General features: G+C 33.6%; 2 protein-coding genes across 3 annotated transcripts in view; one reads left to right on the forward strand and one right to left on the reverse strand.

Annotated features, from left to right (window-relative positions):
* The window catches only part of LOC139498945 (tubulin epsilon chain-like), a 32,637-nt gene extending 27,909 nt beyond the window's left edge, over positions 1–4,728 (reverse strand). The window contains exons 1-4 of the mRNA XM_071287535.1: positions 4,569–4,728; positions 2,931–3,004; positions 1,901–2,020; positions 712–827 (exon numbers count right to left, since the gene is read on the reverse strand). Of these exons, the coding sequence (XP_071143636.1) occupies positions 712–827; positions 1,901–2,020; positions 2,931–3,004; positions 4,569–4,593 (335 nt within the window). The 5' untranslated portion in view covers positions 4,594–4,728. The remainder of the gene's footprint in view (positions 1–711; positions 828–1,900; positions 2,021–2,930; positions 3,005–4,568) is intronic.
* Positions 4,729–4,735: 7 nt separating this feature from the next.
* Positions 4,736–14,241, forward strand: LOC139498946 (CARD- and ANK-domain containing inflammasome adapter protein-like). 2 transcript variants are annotated; one of them, XM_071287536.1, is made up of 4 exons: positions 4,753–4,828; positions 6,968–7,108; positions 11,537–11,635; positions 12,767–14,241. In XM_071287536.1, exons 2-4 carry the CDS (start codon positions 6,976–6,978, stop codon positions 13,888–13,890), a joined length of 1,356 nt encoding a protein of 451 aa, XP_071143637.1. In that variant the 5' UTR covers positions 4,753–4,828; positions 6,968–6,975; the 3' UTR covers positions 13,891–14,241. The 2 variants fall into 2 exon arrangements, with proteins under 2 accessions (XP_071143638.1, XP_071143637.1); XM_071287537.1 differs by lacking the exons at positions 11,537–11,635; positions 12,767–14,241 and adding an exon at positions 7,751–9,436 and having other exon boundaries at positions 4,736–4,828.
* The last annotated feature ends 874 nt before the right edge of the window (positions 14,242–15,115 follow it).

Raw genomic sequence — 15,115 nt, forward strand, 5'->3', positions numbered from 1 at the left:
AAATGAGGTCGAGGTCATGTGAAAACTGTCTGACGGGCATGAAGACATTACAAGGTAGGCACATACCAAATATAGTTATCCTATTACTTATAATAAGAGAGAATTAACATTACAAAAAAAACGTAGTAGTCGCCGCCCGATCACTATCCCTATGTTGAGCTTTTTGCAACAAAAGTTGCAGGCTCGACAATAAATGAATTTGACATCTTCCATAATCATGATTATGCCGACTCCATTAAAAAAACATCATGCTTAGCTCAGATCAGATTCTATTTGAAAGATTTAACTACGCAACACTACACTCATTAGCCAAGAGCTTGCTATTAGCTTAAATGACCATAATTTATCCAGATAGAGTTACAAATTTTCTATATATGTCTATGTTCCAGACCATACAAGTATTTGGGCCGTACGCGTACAGTCTGAACCGTATATACATGTACTCGTTCAGTCTGACCATATGCATATGGTTCGACCGTTTGAGTATTTTGAAAAAGTACGCATACAGTCCAGATACATACGGTCAAAATACTCATACTGTCTCCAACATCTATGCAGACTTCATCAAAACATCAAAATCAATTATCCACAAAAGTTTTCCTCAATCCAAAAAAAATTGGTACCCTGGCAAAAAAATGAATGCACAGTCCAACATACTACATGGAAAGGGTTTTAAAAATTATTCAATAGAAAACCAATAAATTATTTTACCAGTTATTTCCACAACCAGACACATCAGTTATCAACTGCTGAAAGTCAAACACTTCTCTTAATGGTCCCTTCATCATTTCACTGACAACCCCCTCTTCCATATCAACCAAAACAGCCTGTAATGGACAAATGGATTAGTAATTTTATGCATCTTTTATTGCATTTATCATATCATTGTAAACACCATCTATCAGATCAAACAAAACAATTAGTAAAAGTCAAAATAATGTATTCCAATGTCATAATGTATGATCATAATTTTTGCAGTTTTGACATATCACATGTAGCAGCCTGTGTCGATGTGAATTCTTTCTGTAGCTTTTATAAATAGGTTGCGGGAGTTTCTTGCTGCAATGAAGACTCATTGGTGGCCTTTGTTTGTTGTCTGCTCCTTGGTCTGGTCATTGTCTCTTTGACACATTCCCCATTTCCATTCTCAATTTTTTATGGTTTTGTATACAGATACATTGTAAATGTGATTTTAAAAATGCATTATTGAAATTGTATGGATTGGTCTTCTCAGATTTCCTATTTTTTAAAGTAATAATTTTAAGACAAACTCAACCACATTCCGTATGTGCCTGTCCAAAGTCAGGAATCTGTAATGCAGTTGTTGTTGTTTGCTTCTGTATATCATACATGTATTTGTTATGTTAATTATTGTTCTGTATAGATATCAGGCTATTAGTCTTGTTTGTATATACATGATATAGATTTACATTCACCATTTCAGAGCATTTTCAGAGCAGTTTTGATTATAGTTGTTCACTTATCTCTAGTGGAGAGCTGGCTCATTAGCAATCAAATCTTCTTATTGTTATAATGAAAATTAATGAGATTGCTGTTGCACAGAGTAACCCATAATTTTTGGTTCATATTCTACATAGTTTTTGTACATAAAATCTCCTCTAATTAGAAATATACTGTACATTTTCCAAAATAGCATATAGAATTTTTGGACAGTACCTTGTATGAATCTTGTATATATATTTACTCAATATTTTAATCTTAAGGTAAAAACATGATAAATGAGGTGCATTTTTAAAGTTTTCTTTTACATTAATTTTAACATTTATATCAGGAATACAATTTGGTTCTAAAGGTGAATGAAGGTAGCTGTCCAAGAACAACAACTCTAACACAATGGGAGACAACTCAAGTTAACTGAAAATGAATAATTTATACAAACTCTAGCTTTGAGTGCTTTAATCTTTCCTTTACCACTACCCATTGGTATGTTGGCTGGATCATCATATCGGGAATCAACATTTCTGAAAAAGCTGCTTAATGATTCATCATAATTACCACTCTACAAAAAAACAAACAAAATCATTGTACATTTTGTAATAAAACACAAGGGCTTCATGTTTATTTGTGACTTGGGGTACTCTTTTCCATGGATTTCATTAGTTTGTTGTTGGTCGTTGCTGTAAATCAAAATCTTTTTTTTTTAATATTGTTAAGTTATAAATAAATCAGGCTTTTACCATGTTTAAGCCTTAAGGTGGTACCCAACACTTTCACTAAAATTAATTTGGCTCGTTTAATTTTCATAAAATTTTGTCAAAGTATTTACCTTGACCTTTAATTTTGAAAAAAATATAAAAATTTCAAAAATTTTGAACCAACTGTTTTGTCAGAAAAATTACACTGGTTATATAGCAGTTTGACAAACACCAATTTTGATCATTGAGAAGCTTGATATTCCTTTTACAACACAACGTAATTAAAACGTTTAGCTTATTTTACAGAGTTATCTCCCTGTAGTGTTAGGTACCACCTTTAATTCTTAATTATTTTTACATTGATCATTTCTGTGCTTTTTTTTCTTTATCTAGCTATATGCATATGTGGTATGGGTTTTGATTATTGTTGAATACTGTATGGTAAACTATAGACATGATATATGCACCCTTCTATGTCATTTCGTCTCATTGCAAAAAATACAAAATATTTATTATTTATAAAATGCAAACATGATAGATGAACATTAAACCTCCAATTTAAGTGTTCAACAAAATAGAAATTTCATATGCAGAACTATCAAATGAATTAAAATAAGATACATTTATCATATGTATCCATGACCATAACATCCTGTTTGCCAAAATAGTTTGCAACTTAGTATAGTTGAGTTTGTGCTTTAATATATCTGAATTAACTTTGGTCTGCCATTCAATTCAGATACTATGCATGAAGTTAAAAAAAATATATGAGACCTTGTTGACAGCTGCATGCTCTCTTAATGCAAGATCCCAGAATCTACAACCAATCTGATTTCCACATTGTCCAACTGTAAAAATAGAAAATATTGATGTACATGTAGATCATACTAAAATACTTATTACTATTTCTCTCTACATGCTTTAAAGCCAATGAAAGCCAGCAATGTTTAATCATGTTAACATTGAGTAACCAAAAAAAAAGGAGTATTAAACATAACAACACCACTCCTCCTTCTGGCACAAAATTGAACTTTAATATCTTGATGTTTTTGTTTTATTCCATTCAAACAGAGGTTTTATACAAATGCAAACAATTTTTTTTTGCGTTGCATATTGGTATGATGTTTTGTCTGAAGGCATATTTGGTTTCCAGACAATAACTTTATTTTATTGAAGTGAATGGATCTCTTTGAAATTTTAACGAATTAGGAAAGGTTCAATACCACATAAAGGAAAGTTGGGAACTTAGGATTGATTTTGGGGGTTGTGCTACCAACAATTTAACAATAAAAGTCCAAAAATGGGCAAAAAAAACAAGTATTTTTGTTGTTTTTGGACAATAACTTGAAAGTGTATGACCGAATAAAACTTGGAATTTCAATATTAGCATATATTGGTGACTTTTAAACATTGATTATTAATTAATAGTATATTATCGATATATTTTTTAACTTTTAAATGATTTACAGAAAGCAGATAAGTTCATAAAAAACTTTTAAAAATTTAGTGTGTACATCGAATATGGCGACCACAGAAATCACAATGGCCGCCATGCTCGATGTACACACTAAATTTTAAATTATCTTTATGAACTTATCTGCTTTTTGTAAATCATTTTAAAGTTATATGGGGACGAAGTCCCCAATAACAGTAGAAAAATTAATAGAAAAAAAAGAAAAAAAAATCAGGGAAAATTTTCCCGAATTTTTCATTGTACACACGTACTAATGAACTCAAAATCGTTCAAATATTTTTATGTCGTGTCTTTTAATTTCCGGATCTGCGCAGAACGCAGAAATCTACTTCCTTCTTCCGGTCTTGTTGTCGTGACTTTGATTAGTCTAGTAAAATATAGGAACTCAAGGAACACAATACCAATATTTCATTTTTAATCATTCTTTGTCTTTGGTATGAATAAACGTTAGGCCTACCTGATGCATTGCGTTTCTTTGTTTACATTGAACATGACGTCATAACTTAAATAACGTCACATTAGTAAAATCCCTAACAACAGAACCAAAATCGGAAACGTTATGGTATTTCCGTATCTTTTTTTTAACAAATATTTAAAATACCAAAAAAAAATTTAAACAAACTTCGTTCCCATTCACAGGTAATGCCTGCCTCATATTAATCAATGTTCAAAAGTCACCAATATGTGATAATATTAAAATTTCAAGTGTTATTCGGTCATTACAAGTGTTATTCGGTCATTACAAGTGGTATTCAGTCATTACAAGTGTTATTTCCGATATTACAAGTGATATTTTGATAATAACAGTGTTATAATTTCGGTCATTCGTGTTACCCGATAAGGGGTTTATGTTGGTGTTGTAACTTGTATGCCTTCTGGTTTTGTTTCCTTGTTCTTTTTTTTTTTTAGTGAGTTTCAAACTTGTTAAATTATTTTACCTTGAACAACAATAGATTGTGTCATTGTGATTCATGTCTATATAACTGCAAAGAAAATGATTGTGTTCAAATATTTTTCATCGTCAAAGAAGCTTTACTGGTTAATTTACAGCTTAATACATCATGCATTACTATCATGTTATTAAACGTTTATAAGATTAAATAGTAGAAAATAAATACAAAACAAAAACGGGTAATGTTATGATATTTCTTTCCGGAACACAAACTGAGGGTGCAGCCGCTTCAGGGTGTTATTTCAGGTTTGTAAGCTAATTATCGGTGTAATGAAACAACATTTGTGTTTAATTAGTGACTGGATTAAACTCTTTCAAAAATCAGTTGATACGGGCATACACGGATCATCTATCAAGAAAACCAAACAAGGAAATGTCAAACAATCAAATAGATGCAGTATGCTAATCGATTTTCTGTTTTCATGCGAATGTTTTTCCCCGATAGCGGCATGATTTATTTTGTATTGTAATTATAATTTTTAAGTGAGATTTTTTCAGGGATTAAAATTCTTATGAAATCTGAGATGAGGGAGATGATACGCTTGACTGACACCACAGGCACTTGTCTCCCCTATATAATATCTTATATATGAGGGGGGATAGGACCTTTATCGGGAATCCGGGATATGGAGTCTCAAGTATGGAGTTTTTAAACTCGGGATATTGGAATTGACTCTTTCGGGATCCGGGAATTCTTTTTTTCGAATTTCGGGATGTCGGGATTGAAATTTGTTTAAATTCGGGACCGCGGGATTTCATGTTTTTTAAGCCCGGGATCAGGACCCCCTCCTACGCCCCCTTATATATTAAGTATAGAGGGGGGAAGAAATCTGAGACACGTGCCTGTGTTGAAGACGGAATGCTGGATTCATGGATTTAAAAAAGTGGGTTAATTGTGGGATACAGGGCGGCTAAAAGAATATATATATATAGGATCTGTGAAAAAGAAAGGAAATTATAGCACCCTATCCATGCCACTCCTTCTTTGAAGAAATAATTCAAATATATCCATTTCTTAACGTATTTTTTTCCTTTAAATTTCTGAACTAAAGTAGGAAATTGTGACCTTTTTTTAAATGGATAAACTTTTCATTTTCACTGTTATCTTAAGTCTAACCTTTTGTTAAGTGCGAAATTCATTCCAAATTTTATTTCTATTAGAGTAAGAGAGTTGGAGGACTATATGTTGACAACAATTTCGGTGGTAGACATGTGGTTAGCTACAACTTACATTTCCCTGTTTTATGGGGGAATTCGTGCCTGAAATCACTAAATCTAATCAATCAACCTTGTATTCTTTGAGTTGATTTAATTGCGGTCGTGTCAAAGAGGGATACCAAAAGGACATTCAAACTCTATTAAAGATTGAAAATACAAAGACAACGCCATGGCTAAAAAATAAAAAAGACAAACAGACAAATAGTATTCTGATGTACAGTAGTTGTCGTTTGTTTATGTAATTTACACGTGTTTTTCGTTTTTTTTTATTTCAGATTCTTTATAGATTAGACCGTTGGTTTTCCCGTTTGAATTGTTTTACACGTCTAGTAATTTTGGGGTCCTTTAAAGCTTGTTGTTCGGTGTGAGCCAAGGCTCAGTGTTGAAGGCCGTTAATTGACCCGGCTATAATGGTTTACTTTTATAAATTGTTCTTTGGATGGAGAGTTGTCTCATTGGCACTCATACCACTTCTTCTTTTATCTAAATAGTAGTACACAAAACACAACATAGAAAACTTAAGACGACACGAACCCCACCAAAAACTGGAGGTGATCTCAGGTGCTCCGAATGGACCTTACTCCACATTTGGCACCCGTCGTGTTGCTCGTGTTTTTAAAAACCCAGATTAGTCTTAATTCGGTAGGTCTTATTCGTCTCAACGCGATCTAGTGATCGAGGGTTTGTACTTCTTTTAGGCGATTGAGTTGCGATATGTGTTAATCTATCGTGAATACTCGTATCTATCGTTATGCTAGATGGTTTACAATTTTTATTCAGTTGATATTTGGCAATAAAGCATGAACAATCGTATCTATCGTAATGACTGATGGTTTGTAATTTCTATTGAGTTGATAATTGGTAATCATGCAATTGTCATCAATTATATATATCAATCTTTACACGGCGGCAAATTTTAAATCCATATATATTTTAAAAACGGCATATTTGTTGAAATCGATTTTTTTTTTTAAAAGAGTTTTTTGAAATGTTTGTGCTTTCGAAAAATGTTAAGTGATCGATGGTATAGCTTCACGGTTTGCCGTTACCGTCACTCCGATGATAGCTTCACCTCTTGACCTTTATTTTACCAGTAAGCATAACCATTAACAAATAATAAAACGAAAATGTATGTTTTTGTTTTTACATTTTTTTTTATGATTCCAGTTATCTCTATGATGGACAATCAGACCAATAACAACACACTCGATCTTCCACCAGCACCAGCTGTCCCCGCATTACGACAGAGAGAAAACGACGAAGACATCATGGCTATGTTAGAAGCCAGAGTAGATCCTGTACAAGAAGGTAAACTTCTACAAATAACCAATTGAACTAACGAACATTGTTTTGTAATGTTGGATTCCTTTTTCAATAACATACACACCACCTCTCCTATCAATATTGAACACATTATCAGCGCGTTAAATGCATGTCATGAAATTGCGTGATATATTGCAAAAGAAATTTGCTTTTTTGTTTTTTGTTTATTTTTATTTTTTTTGAATTTTGTGCTTGCAGTTCAATTTTTCTTGATTTAAAAAAAACTATTATAAGAAGTTCTTGACTAAAAAGAAGAACGATGTGTTCATACTGAAAAGACATGTAGCTACGATTTGCAGTGATTCATATATACTTTACAGTATATAAGATGGTGACGCACTTTCCGTGGCGACATCAGTGGTCCGTTTCACAAAAAAGTCTTATTACTTAGTAATTAGCAGGTCTGATGATCCTTAGTATACCAAATATATAGTTCATGACTTACTATCAACTTTCGTTGTTAGATATTTTGTGAAACTGATCACAGTAAATTATATTTCTAAGAGTGTTCTAATATTTCAAAACTTGTATGTGCCATGCAGTGTAATATATTGCAATGCGAATTTCATCGGTATTCCAGACCCTTATGTACAAATGTAATACACACGACTTATTTTACTTATATAGAGAGGATGAGACAAAAGGCGATGCAGTTTGCTCTGGTCGGTGCAGTCGAGAAACGAGACAGTCAAAAGGTGAAACAATTGATCGAAGACGGCGTTAATATTGATGCTCAGATAATGTACACGAAAACCCCATTGACACACTCAATCGAATTAAAACACGGGGACATAGCGATACTTCTACTTGAAAATGGATGTGATCCGAAACTTACTGTCAATCACTTTCCTTACTTTCAACCAATCCATCTCGCAGCTAGAGAAGATTTGTCCGAGGTTGTGGAGAAATTGATCGAGTTGCATGTTGATGTGGATGCTTGTGACACGGACAAAATGACACCTTTGATTTTGGCGAGTTATTATTGTCGAACCAATGTAGTTAATCAATTGATAAAATACGGCGCAGATATTAATTTTAAGGATAGTTGTGGTAGAACACCGCTCCATCGAGCAGTCGAAAGTGAATCAATCGAGGTGATAGAAATGTTAATTAGAAATAAGGCTGATATGAATATAACCGACCAGAAAGGATGGACACCGTTACATTTAGCACTTGCTTTGAACTATCAAGAAACTGTAACTATTTTATTGGAAAACAGCTGTAAGCTTGACATTTCTGACGTGAATGGTAGAACACCACTCTGTATAGCATGTGACTTTTTAAGCAGGAAAAACTATGACATTATTAGAGCAACACAATTCAGCTATGAAGCAAGGAAAAGGGATTTTATGCAAGGTAGATATTTAAGCCTGCTGCAACTTCCAAAGGAAGATAGAGAAACTCTTTCCATGGTTATGGCACTAATTAATAAAGGTGCTAACATTGATGGAAGTCAAAGCCTTCCAAACAACGATGGACACCAGAGCCTCCCTATCACCGTAGCTGCAATGGCAGATCATACAGGCATTGTGCAGATGCTAATAAATTCAGGAGCATGGATTCCACAAGACTGGCAACCTGTTTCGTCAGTCCATCTAGGATTTAAAATGCACCAGTTGTTAGAATGGATAGAAGTTCAAGGTGTTGTTCAGCTGACGTTAAGTTGGCAATGTAAACGGACAATAAGAAAGTTGTTGTCAACAACATGTCACGATATAGATGCTGTCATCAATAAACTGTCTCTGCCTCCTGCATTGAAGATGTTTTTACGATGAAGAGAGTCCTTATCATCTTTGCTTATTATTTAGATTTCAGGATCTGATACATTGTTAACATTGTCAAATGCGTACATTGTGATTGGTCGACATCTGCAAGAGCATACATTGTCAACCAATTGTGATAAAGTTGAGGAATATTTTAATTAGACATTCGCCATTATTTTCGGATAGATCGAATTTTCAAAGAGTTGTTTGTTTGATAATCATGATAATTGACCTTGATTTTAACTGCCATGTCTATTATCGTTTTGAAAGAAAAAGTTTAATTACATGACAGGCAATACAGCTTAAGACATGTGCCGATATTTGTTAGTGTTCTCGCATGCAATGGTTTAGCTGTTTGCCTTGCGGCTTTTTACCATGTACAAATTTGAAGCAGTATAAACAATATAGTTGATCTTGAGTGATCGTGTTAGCTAAATTCATTTTTTTTTATAGTATCTCCGCCTGTTTTCAGTACAATTTGCCCATATTGTAATTTAAGTGGTCTACTCCAGTTGTATTTGTGATTTGAATAAATTCAATCACAACGAAATGTTAACTTATTCTTATGTTTAGCTCACATAGCTAGAATGTCACTTGGTATCCTTCGTCTGTCGTCGTCGTCCGTCATTTGTTAACTTTTACAAAAATCTTCTCCTCTGAAATTCCTTCACCAAAATGTAACCAAACATAGCCATAATTATTATAGGCGTACATGTATATATAGTTTTAGAACATGTGTCCGATAACCACGCCTGTCAATCAAGATGGCCGAAATGGCTAAAAATAAAGCACATGGGTAAAGGGTAAGTTTTGTCTATTATTTGAAAATCGCCATGAATAGAGAAAATCTGACAGGAGCAGACGTTCAGAATGTTAAGCTCTACTAATATATTATGTATTTCCGCCAGAACTGTCAGACAATTTCATATTAGAGTGATTGCCCAAAAATGACAAATTTTGACTAAAGAATTTTCCAGCTGCCTACTGGTATTATATTGAAAACTTTTATACAAACTGTTCAACAATACAATATCTTCCAATGAGTCAAACAAAGCAATATCATCAATTGACTCCTTATTATGGTCATTGCCCTAACATGGTCATTTTTATTACGTTTTGTGTATTTGCCGTAAATCTTTGAAACTACAATAGATAGATTGAAACTTTAAACAGCATAATTGATCAGCAAGACAAGATCTACAAATACATGATAAAAAAGGTTGTGTGCCTTGAGGCTCAACAATTAAATAAGACTTAAGAAACAATAACATCGGAATGAGTATTGCTTTTATTTCTTATTATATTTTTGGATGATAGTTTGATAGTTTATTAAAGAAAACTCAGCCGCAGAAGACTGCGTAACAGGAGCATATTATACAAAATATTAATTACAACATAGTTCATAATACAAACAGAATACATTTTTGGATATGTGAATGGGGTATGACGGATAAGGTTGATTTCGAGTTGTCAATTGTATAATTCATGTAATTTGAAGTTGATTCCTTTTTTTGGCTTTCAAATTGGTTGCAAATTGTATCTACGTCTACAAATAAGAATTGTGATAGGCTTGTAAATGAGACAAATCGCAAGAGACCAATCATTATGACTCAGAAACTATCTTACACATGTAGGTTCAACACGAACAAACCGCACCGTCAGCTATTTTAGGCACCGGAATAACAAATATAAAAAAATAATTCAAACGAGAAAATTCATGGCCAGTTTTTGTACAAAATAACAAACGAAAAAAGAAACAAATGATATACAACAACAAACGACAACCAATGAATTACAGGCCCACGACTTGGGGCATGCGCATGGATGTACAGAATGTAGCGGGGTTAAGCTAGTTTGAAAGCGCCAATTGACTTGGTAAAGGGTACAGTACAACACAAGAACAAACTATAACAACCATTTGAAAACGAATTAACTCATCAGATATTTACAAAGCAGAAACGAGAGTAATTGCAGGTACTGCCAGATAGTTCAAAGGTAACAATACTTTCATACATCATGCAGCAAAAACGACACTTACTGAATTACAGGCTCCTGACTTGGGTGGCGTTAAACCTGTTTGAAGGTTCCAACTCGTTCATAACCTAAGAAAGGGATGTAACAGATCACTTTAAGGACAAACTAAGAAAATAAGTCAAACTCGGCTTAACTCATCGGATAGATACAGCGCAGAAATACATCTAACAAAACAAAATACAGATCGGAAATGACAGAGTACTAATTATTACACCGCCACAACAAGTACAGATGAAAGCTGTACTCGCAGGTACTGTCAGCTAGTTCAAAGCAAATAACAACTTATTAAAAAAATCATGCATGTATGTCATGAATAATTTGTACAACTAAAATAATTTAATTAGATTGATATCTTTTATTGGACGAAATAAAAACAACAATCAATCATTATACAATGCAACGAGGCCCACATACTTTGTCTTTCACATCAAGTCGTGTTTTTGCTTTTTGTTTTGCTCCTTTGTTTGCTTTGTTTTATTATTTCTCATCATTTTTATCGTTTCATCCTGAATGTTTTCTCAATCGTTGTTCATAAGTTCATTCAAACACACAAACTGCTTTACTTTTAAAAGCTGAAGTAATTTTAAACATTTTTTATTTTATGTTACCATTCAAGACCTGCCTCTTGCTCCAGCTGTACCGGAAGTACAACAATACCCAGGTCAAGAGGACATCATGGCTGTGCTGAGAGCTCAAAGAGATCGGAAACAAGAAGGTTAACAATTTCTAAATATAACTGAAAGCGAAACATGCGGATATATAGTTCGTGCAAATGAAAATTGCTGCTGAGGAAATATTTAACAGCTTGAGCATTGAATTTAAATGTTTTCTAAAAAGTTGTCGGAATTGAGATAATCATATGAGGATGAATGTTCGTGCTCTTCTAAGAGTTGAATGCTATTTTATGTTGCACTATAGTGCACAGGGACTCGGTTAGCGGATAGTTTTTTTTATCTATGTTAAACTTTATTCAACTTTTCTTTTCATATTTCCTGTCTATTTGTATTACATTATGAACGTTTTTTAACGTTGACATCAATATTTCTTAATTTTCTAGCAATGTAGTTAACTTTCCATATCTGTATACTGACAAATGTGCAGTTTACTATCCATATCCGTATACTGACAAATGTGCAGTTTACTATCCATGTCCGTATACTGAAAAATCCTTAGTTGCTAGAAAACTAAGAAAACTATTGATGCCAACGTTAAAAACGTTCATAATGTAATACAAATAGACAGGACATACGAAAAAAGATTGAATAAACATTGATAAAAAAAAAACTTACTGCTAACCGAGTCCCTATGCTATAGTGTTGAAATGTCACATCTCAAGACTTCGATATGGCAGGGAAAAGGAAAAAAAATGCATAACATCTTCCAAAATTGTTTCTAGCCGTTGATTTAAACAATATGCCAAATTTTACAGAAATGCATTTTAAAAGATACTTGATCCAACCCTGATTTTGTAAAGGGAAGCCATGGCAATTCCTACATTTGTAAATGTAGATCTTATATAAAAAAAGTGGTGGTTTGTTTTTGTTTCCCTGTTAGATTAATTCATTGAAATCGTCACCACCATTATAAAACAACCCAACCATATCCTTGCATAGTATGCGGGTAAAGTACGTCATTTGTTGATTGTTCGTATGTCACTGTGTTTCGAATCATTTGTGTACGTATACCTCAAAGATTGTGTGACTGTAAGTGTACTGTGCTCTTAGTTTAAATCTAAAAGTTTCAAGCATTTTGTTGAAGCCATATGTTATAATTATATAAACCTTTATTTAATGTGTCACTTTGATAAATTTATGAATGTAGAATAAAATAACTTTTTTTCTTACAGAGAAAATGAAGCAGAAAGCCATGCAGTTTGCCATGGTTGGCGCAATAGAGAAGCAAGACAGTGAAAAACTGAAACAACTGATACAGGATGGAGTAAATATTGATGCCGAAATCATATTTACCAGGACACCACTGACACATGCTATAGATCTCAGACACGAAAACATCGCCATTCAATTAATAGATAATAATTGCGATTTATATTTACCGGTGGATGAATTTCCTTACCCCCAACCAATTCATCTAGCTGCAAGGGAAGGTTTGCCACACGTAATCAGGAAGCTTATCGAAAAAGAGGTTGATCCGAATGTATGGGATGACGATCAGATGTCACCGTTAACAATTGCAAGCCACTATGGACACGTAGAAGTAGCTGAATTGCTTATTCTGTCTGGTTGTAATATAAACTTTAGGGACAGTTGCTATAGGACCCCATTACACCGTGCTGTAGAGGTTGGGTCGATAGAAATGATTTCAGTGTTATTAAAACACAAAGCTGATATAGATGCAAGCGACATTAAAGGATGGACGCCATTACATTTGGCAGTGGCTTTGGATTATCCAAATATTATCAACCTTCTGGTAGACAATAACTGTTCCTTAGATTATTATGATGCCAATAATAAAACTCCATTGACTATTGCTTGCGATTATTTGAGCAGAAGTAATGTCGACATTGTCAGAGCGACACAGTTCAGTTATGACGGTCGAACAATAGATTTTCTTCAAGGGAGATATCTAAGTCTCTTGCAAAGACCAAGAGAACAAAGAGAATTACTTCAAACCATAGTGAAACTTATCAACGCCGGTGCAAACGTTGACGGTCATGAATTTCGACCAATTACTGCTGCTGCCTATGGTGACCATTCTGATACCGTTTACTTACTAATCAATGCTAGTGCATTGATTCCTCAAGACTGGTTTCTGTTCTCCCCTGATATACAGTTAGGCCATAAAATGTCACAACTTATAGACTGGATAAAAGCTCAATATTTGTTGCAATTTAGTTTACTTGGGCAATGCAAAAGGACGATCAGAAAAATACTGGCAAAACGATGTAACAACATTGATATCGGAATAGAAAGTCTCCCTTTACCTCCTGGAATTAAATCATTTCTTCGATGAAGACACTCCAGCGATTAACACCCTCAACAATTTAATGCTTGCTATATTATCAATAAAACATTTAATTGAGATGACCAAATTGTATATGGACATTCATTTGTTAACCTGTTTTTGTGATGCCTTTTATTGTAACTGCGCTACAATGGTGTGCGGTCCGATTACACTACTATCTATATAGATGTTTAGTTTGTTTTTTGTGAGTTCTAAATATTTGATATGCAATTGACTCCTTCAAAGCAATACAAAATAGCTCTGCATGTATAAGTCTTGAAAGTGCCCATTAATTTGAAGTTCTTGTCTAATTTTGTTGGACTGTGTATGACAGAAATATTAAACATTATTAAACAGTGGCTATTACCGATATTACTTCTCTGTATAGTAATCCTCGATAAAATTCGATGAATAATTTAAAGTTTCAAACAAGCCTAGCCTAACCTTGTCTAGCTCATGCTATGAATTATATCTATGCGACAGGGATATTACTATGATTACTCTTGGTCTTATTCTTACCCTTTTTGTACTGAACATCCATGAAGTACTTGCCACTGGACGTTAAACAACCAACACACAATCGATTAAGTACATAAAAGTCTTTGTTACACCGAGCCAAAAAAGATAGATCACCGGAACTGCACCCGAAACCATTGGTATGTTCATCGTGAATGACCTCCCAACAACAGGTCACCAACAAGAATATGATGAAGGCAGATGTCTGGAAATGGCATGTCAGTGACTGCTAGTAGTCGTTTGTTCATGTATGTATCATTGTCGTTTTGCTAATTCTTAAATCGGACTTAAGTTTTACTGTTCGTAGTGTACATGAGAGGTTTAGCGCTATAAAACCAGGTTCAATCCACCATTTTCTACATTGTACCAAGTCAGGAATATAACAGTTGTTTTCGTTTGATGTGTTTTATCCTTAGAATTTTCCGTTTTGAGTTTTCCTCGGAGTTTTTTTTTTGGTGATTTTACTTTTTACGTATAGTTGGCTCATTTGCAATCATACCACATCTACTTATTTTCATATAGATGCCATAAAAATCTAACAAAAAATATAGGAATGAGAGAGTTTGCAATGCATTTTTTCATAAACCTTATATTTTACTCCTTTAAAAAAAATTGGTCATCACTCATTTTTAACTTATCAAAGTCATAGCTTATATACATCTGAAATCTAGATTGAATAAACATGTGACAATAATTGTAGTCTTGGAAGCGCTTGCAT

The sequence above is a fragment of the Mytilus edulis genome, chromosome 12, assembly GCF_963676685.1.
Source record: "Mytilus edulis chromosome 12, xbMytEdul2.2, whole genome shotgun sequence".
Taxonomy (NCBI): domain Eukaryota; kingdom Metazoa; phylum Mollusca; class Bivalvia; order Mytilida; family Mytilidae; genus Mytilus; species Mytilus edulis.

Excerpts from the sequence above, each read along its gene's own strand:
- LOC139498946 (XM_071287536.1), top strand. The coding sequence starts at position 6,976 with ATGATGGACAATCAGACCAATAACAACACACTCGATCTTCCACCAGCA. Across the intron at positions 7,109-11,536 it reads AGTAGATCCTGTACAAGAAG|ACCTGCCTCTTGCTCCAGCT; the intron begins GTAAACTTCTAC and ends TTACCATTCAAG. Across the intron at positions 11,636-12,766 it reads AAGAGATCGGAAACAAGAAG|AGAAAATGAAGCAGAAAGCC; the intron begins GTTAACAATTTC and ends TTTTTCTTACAG.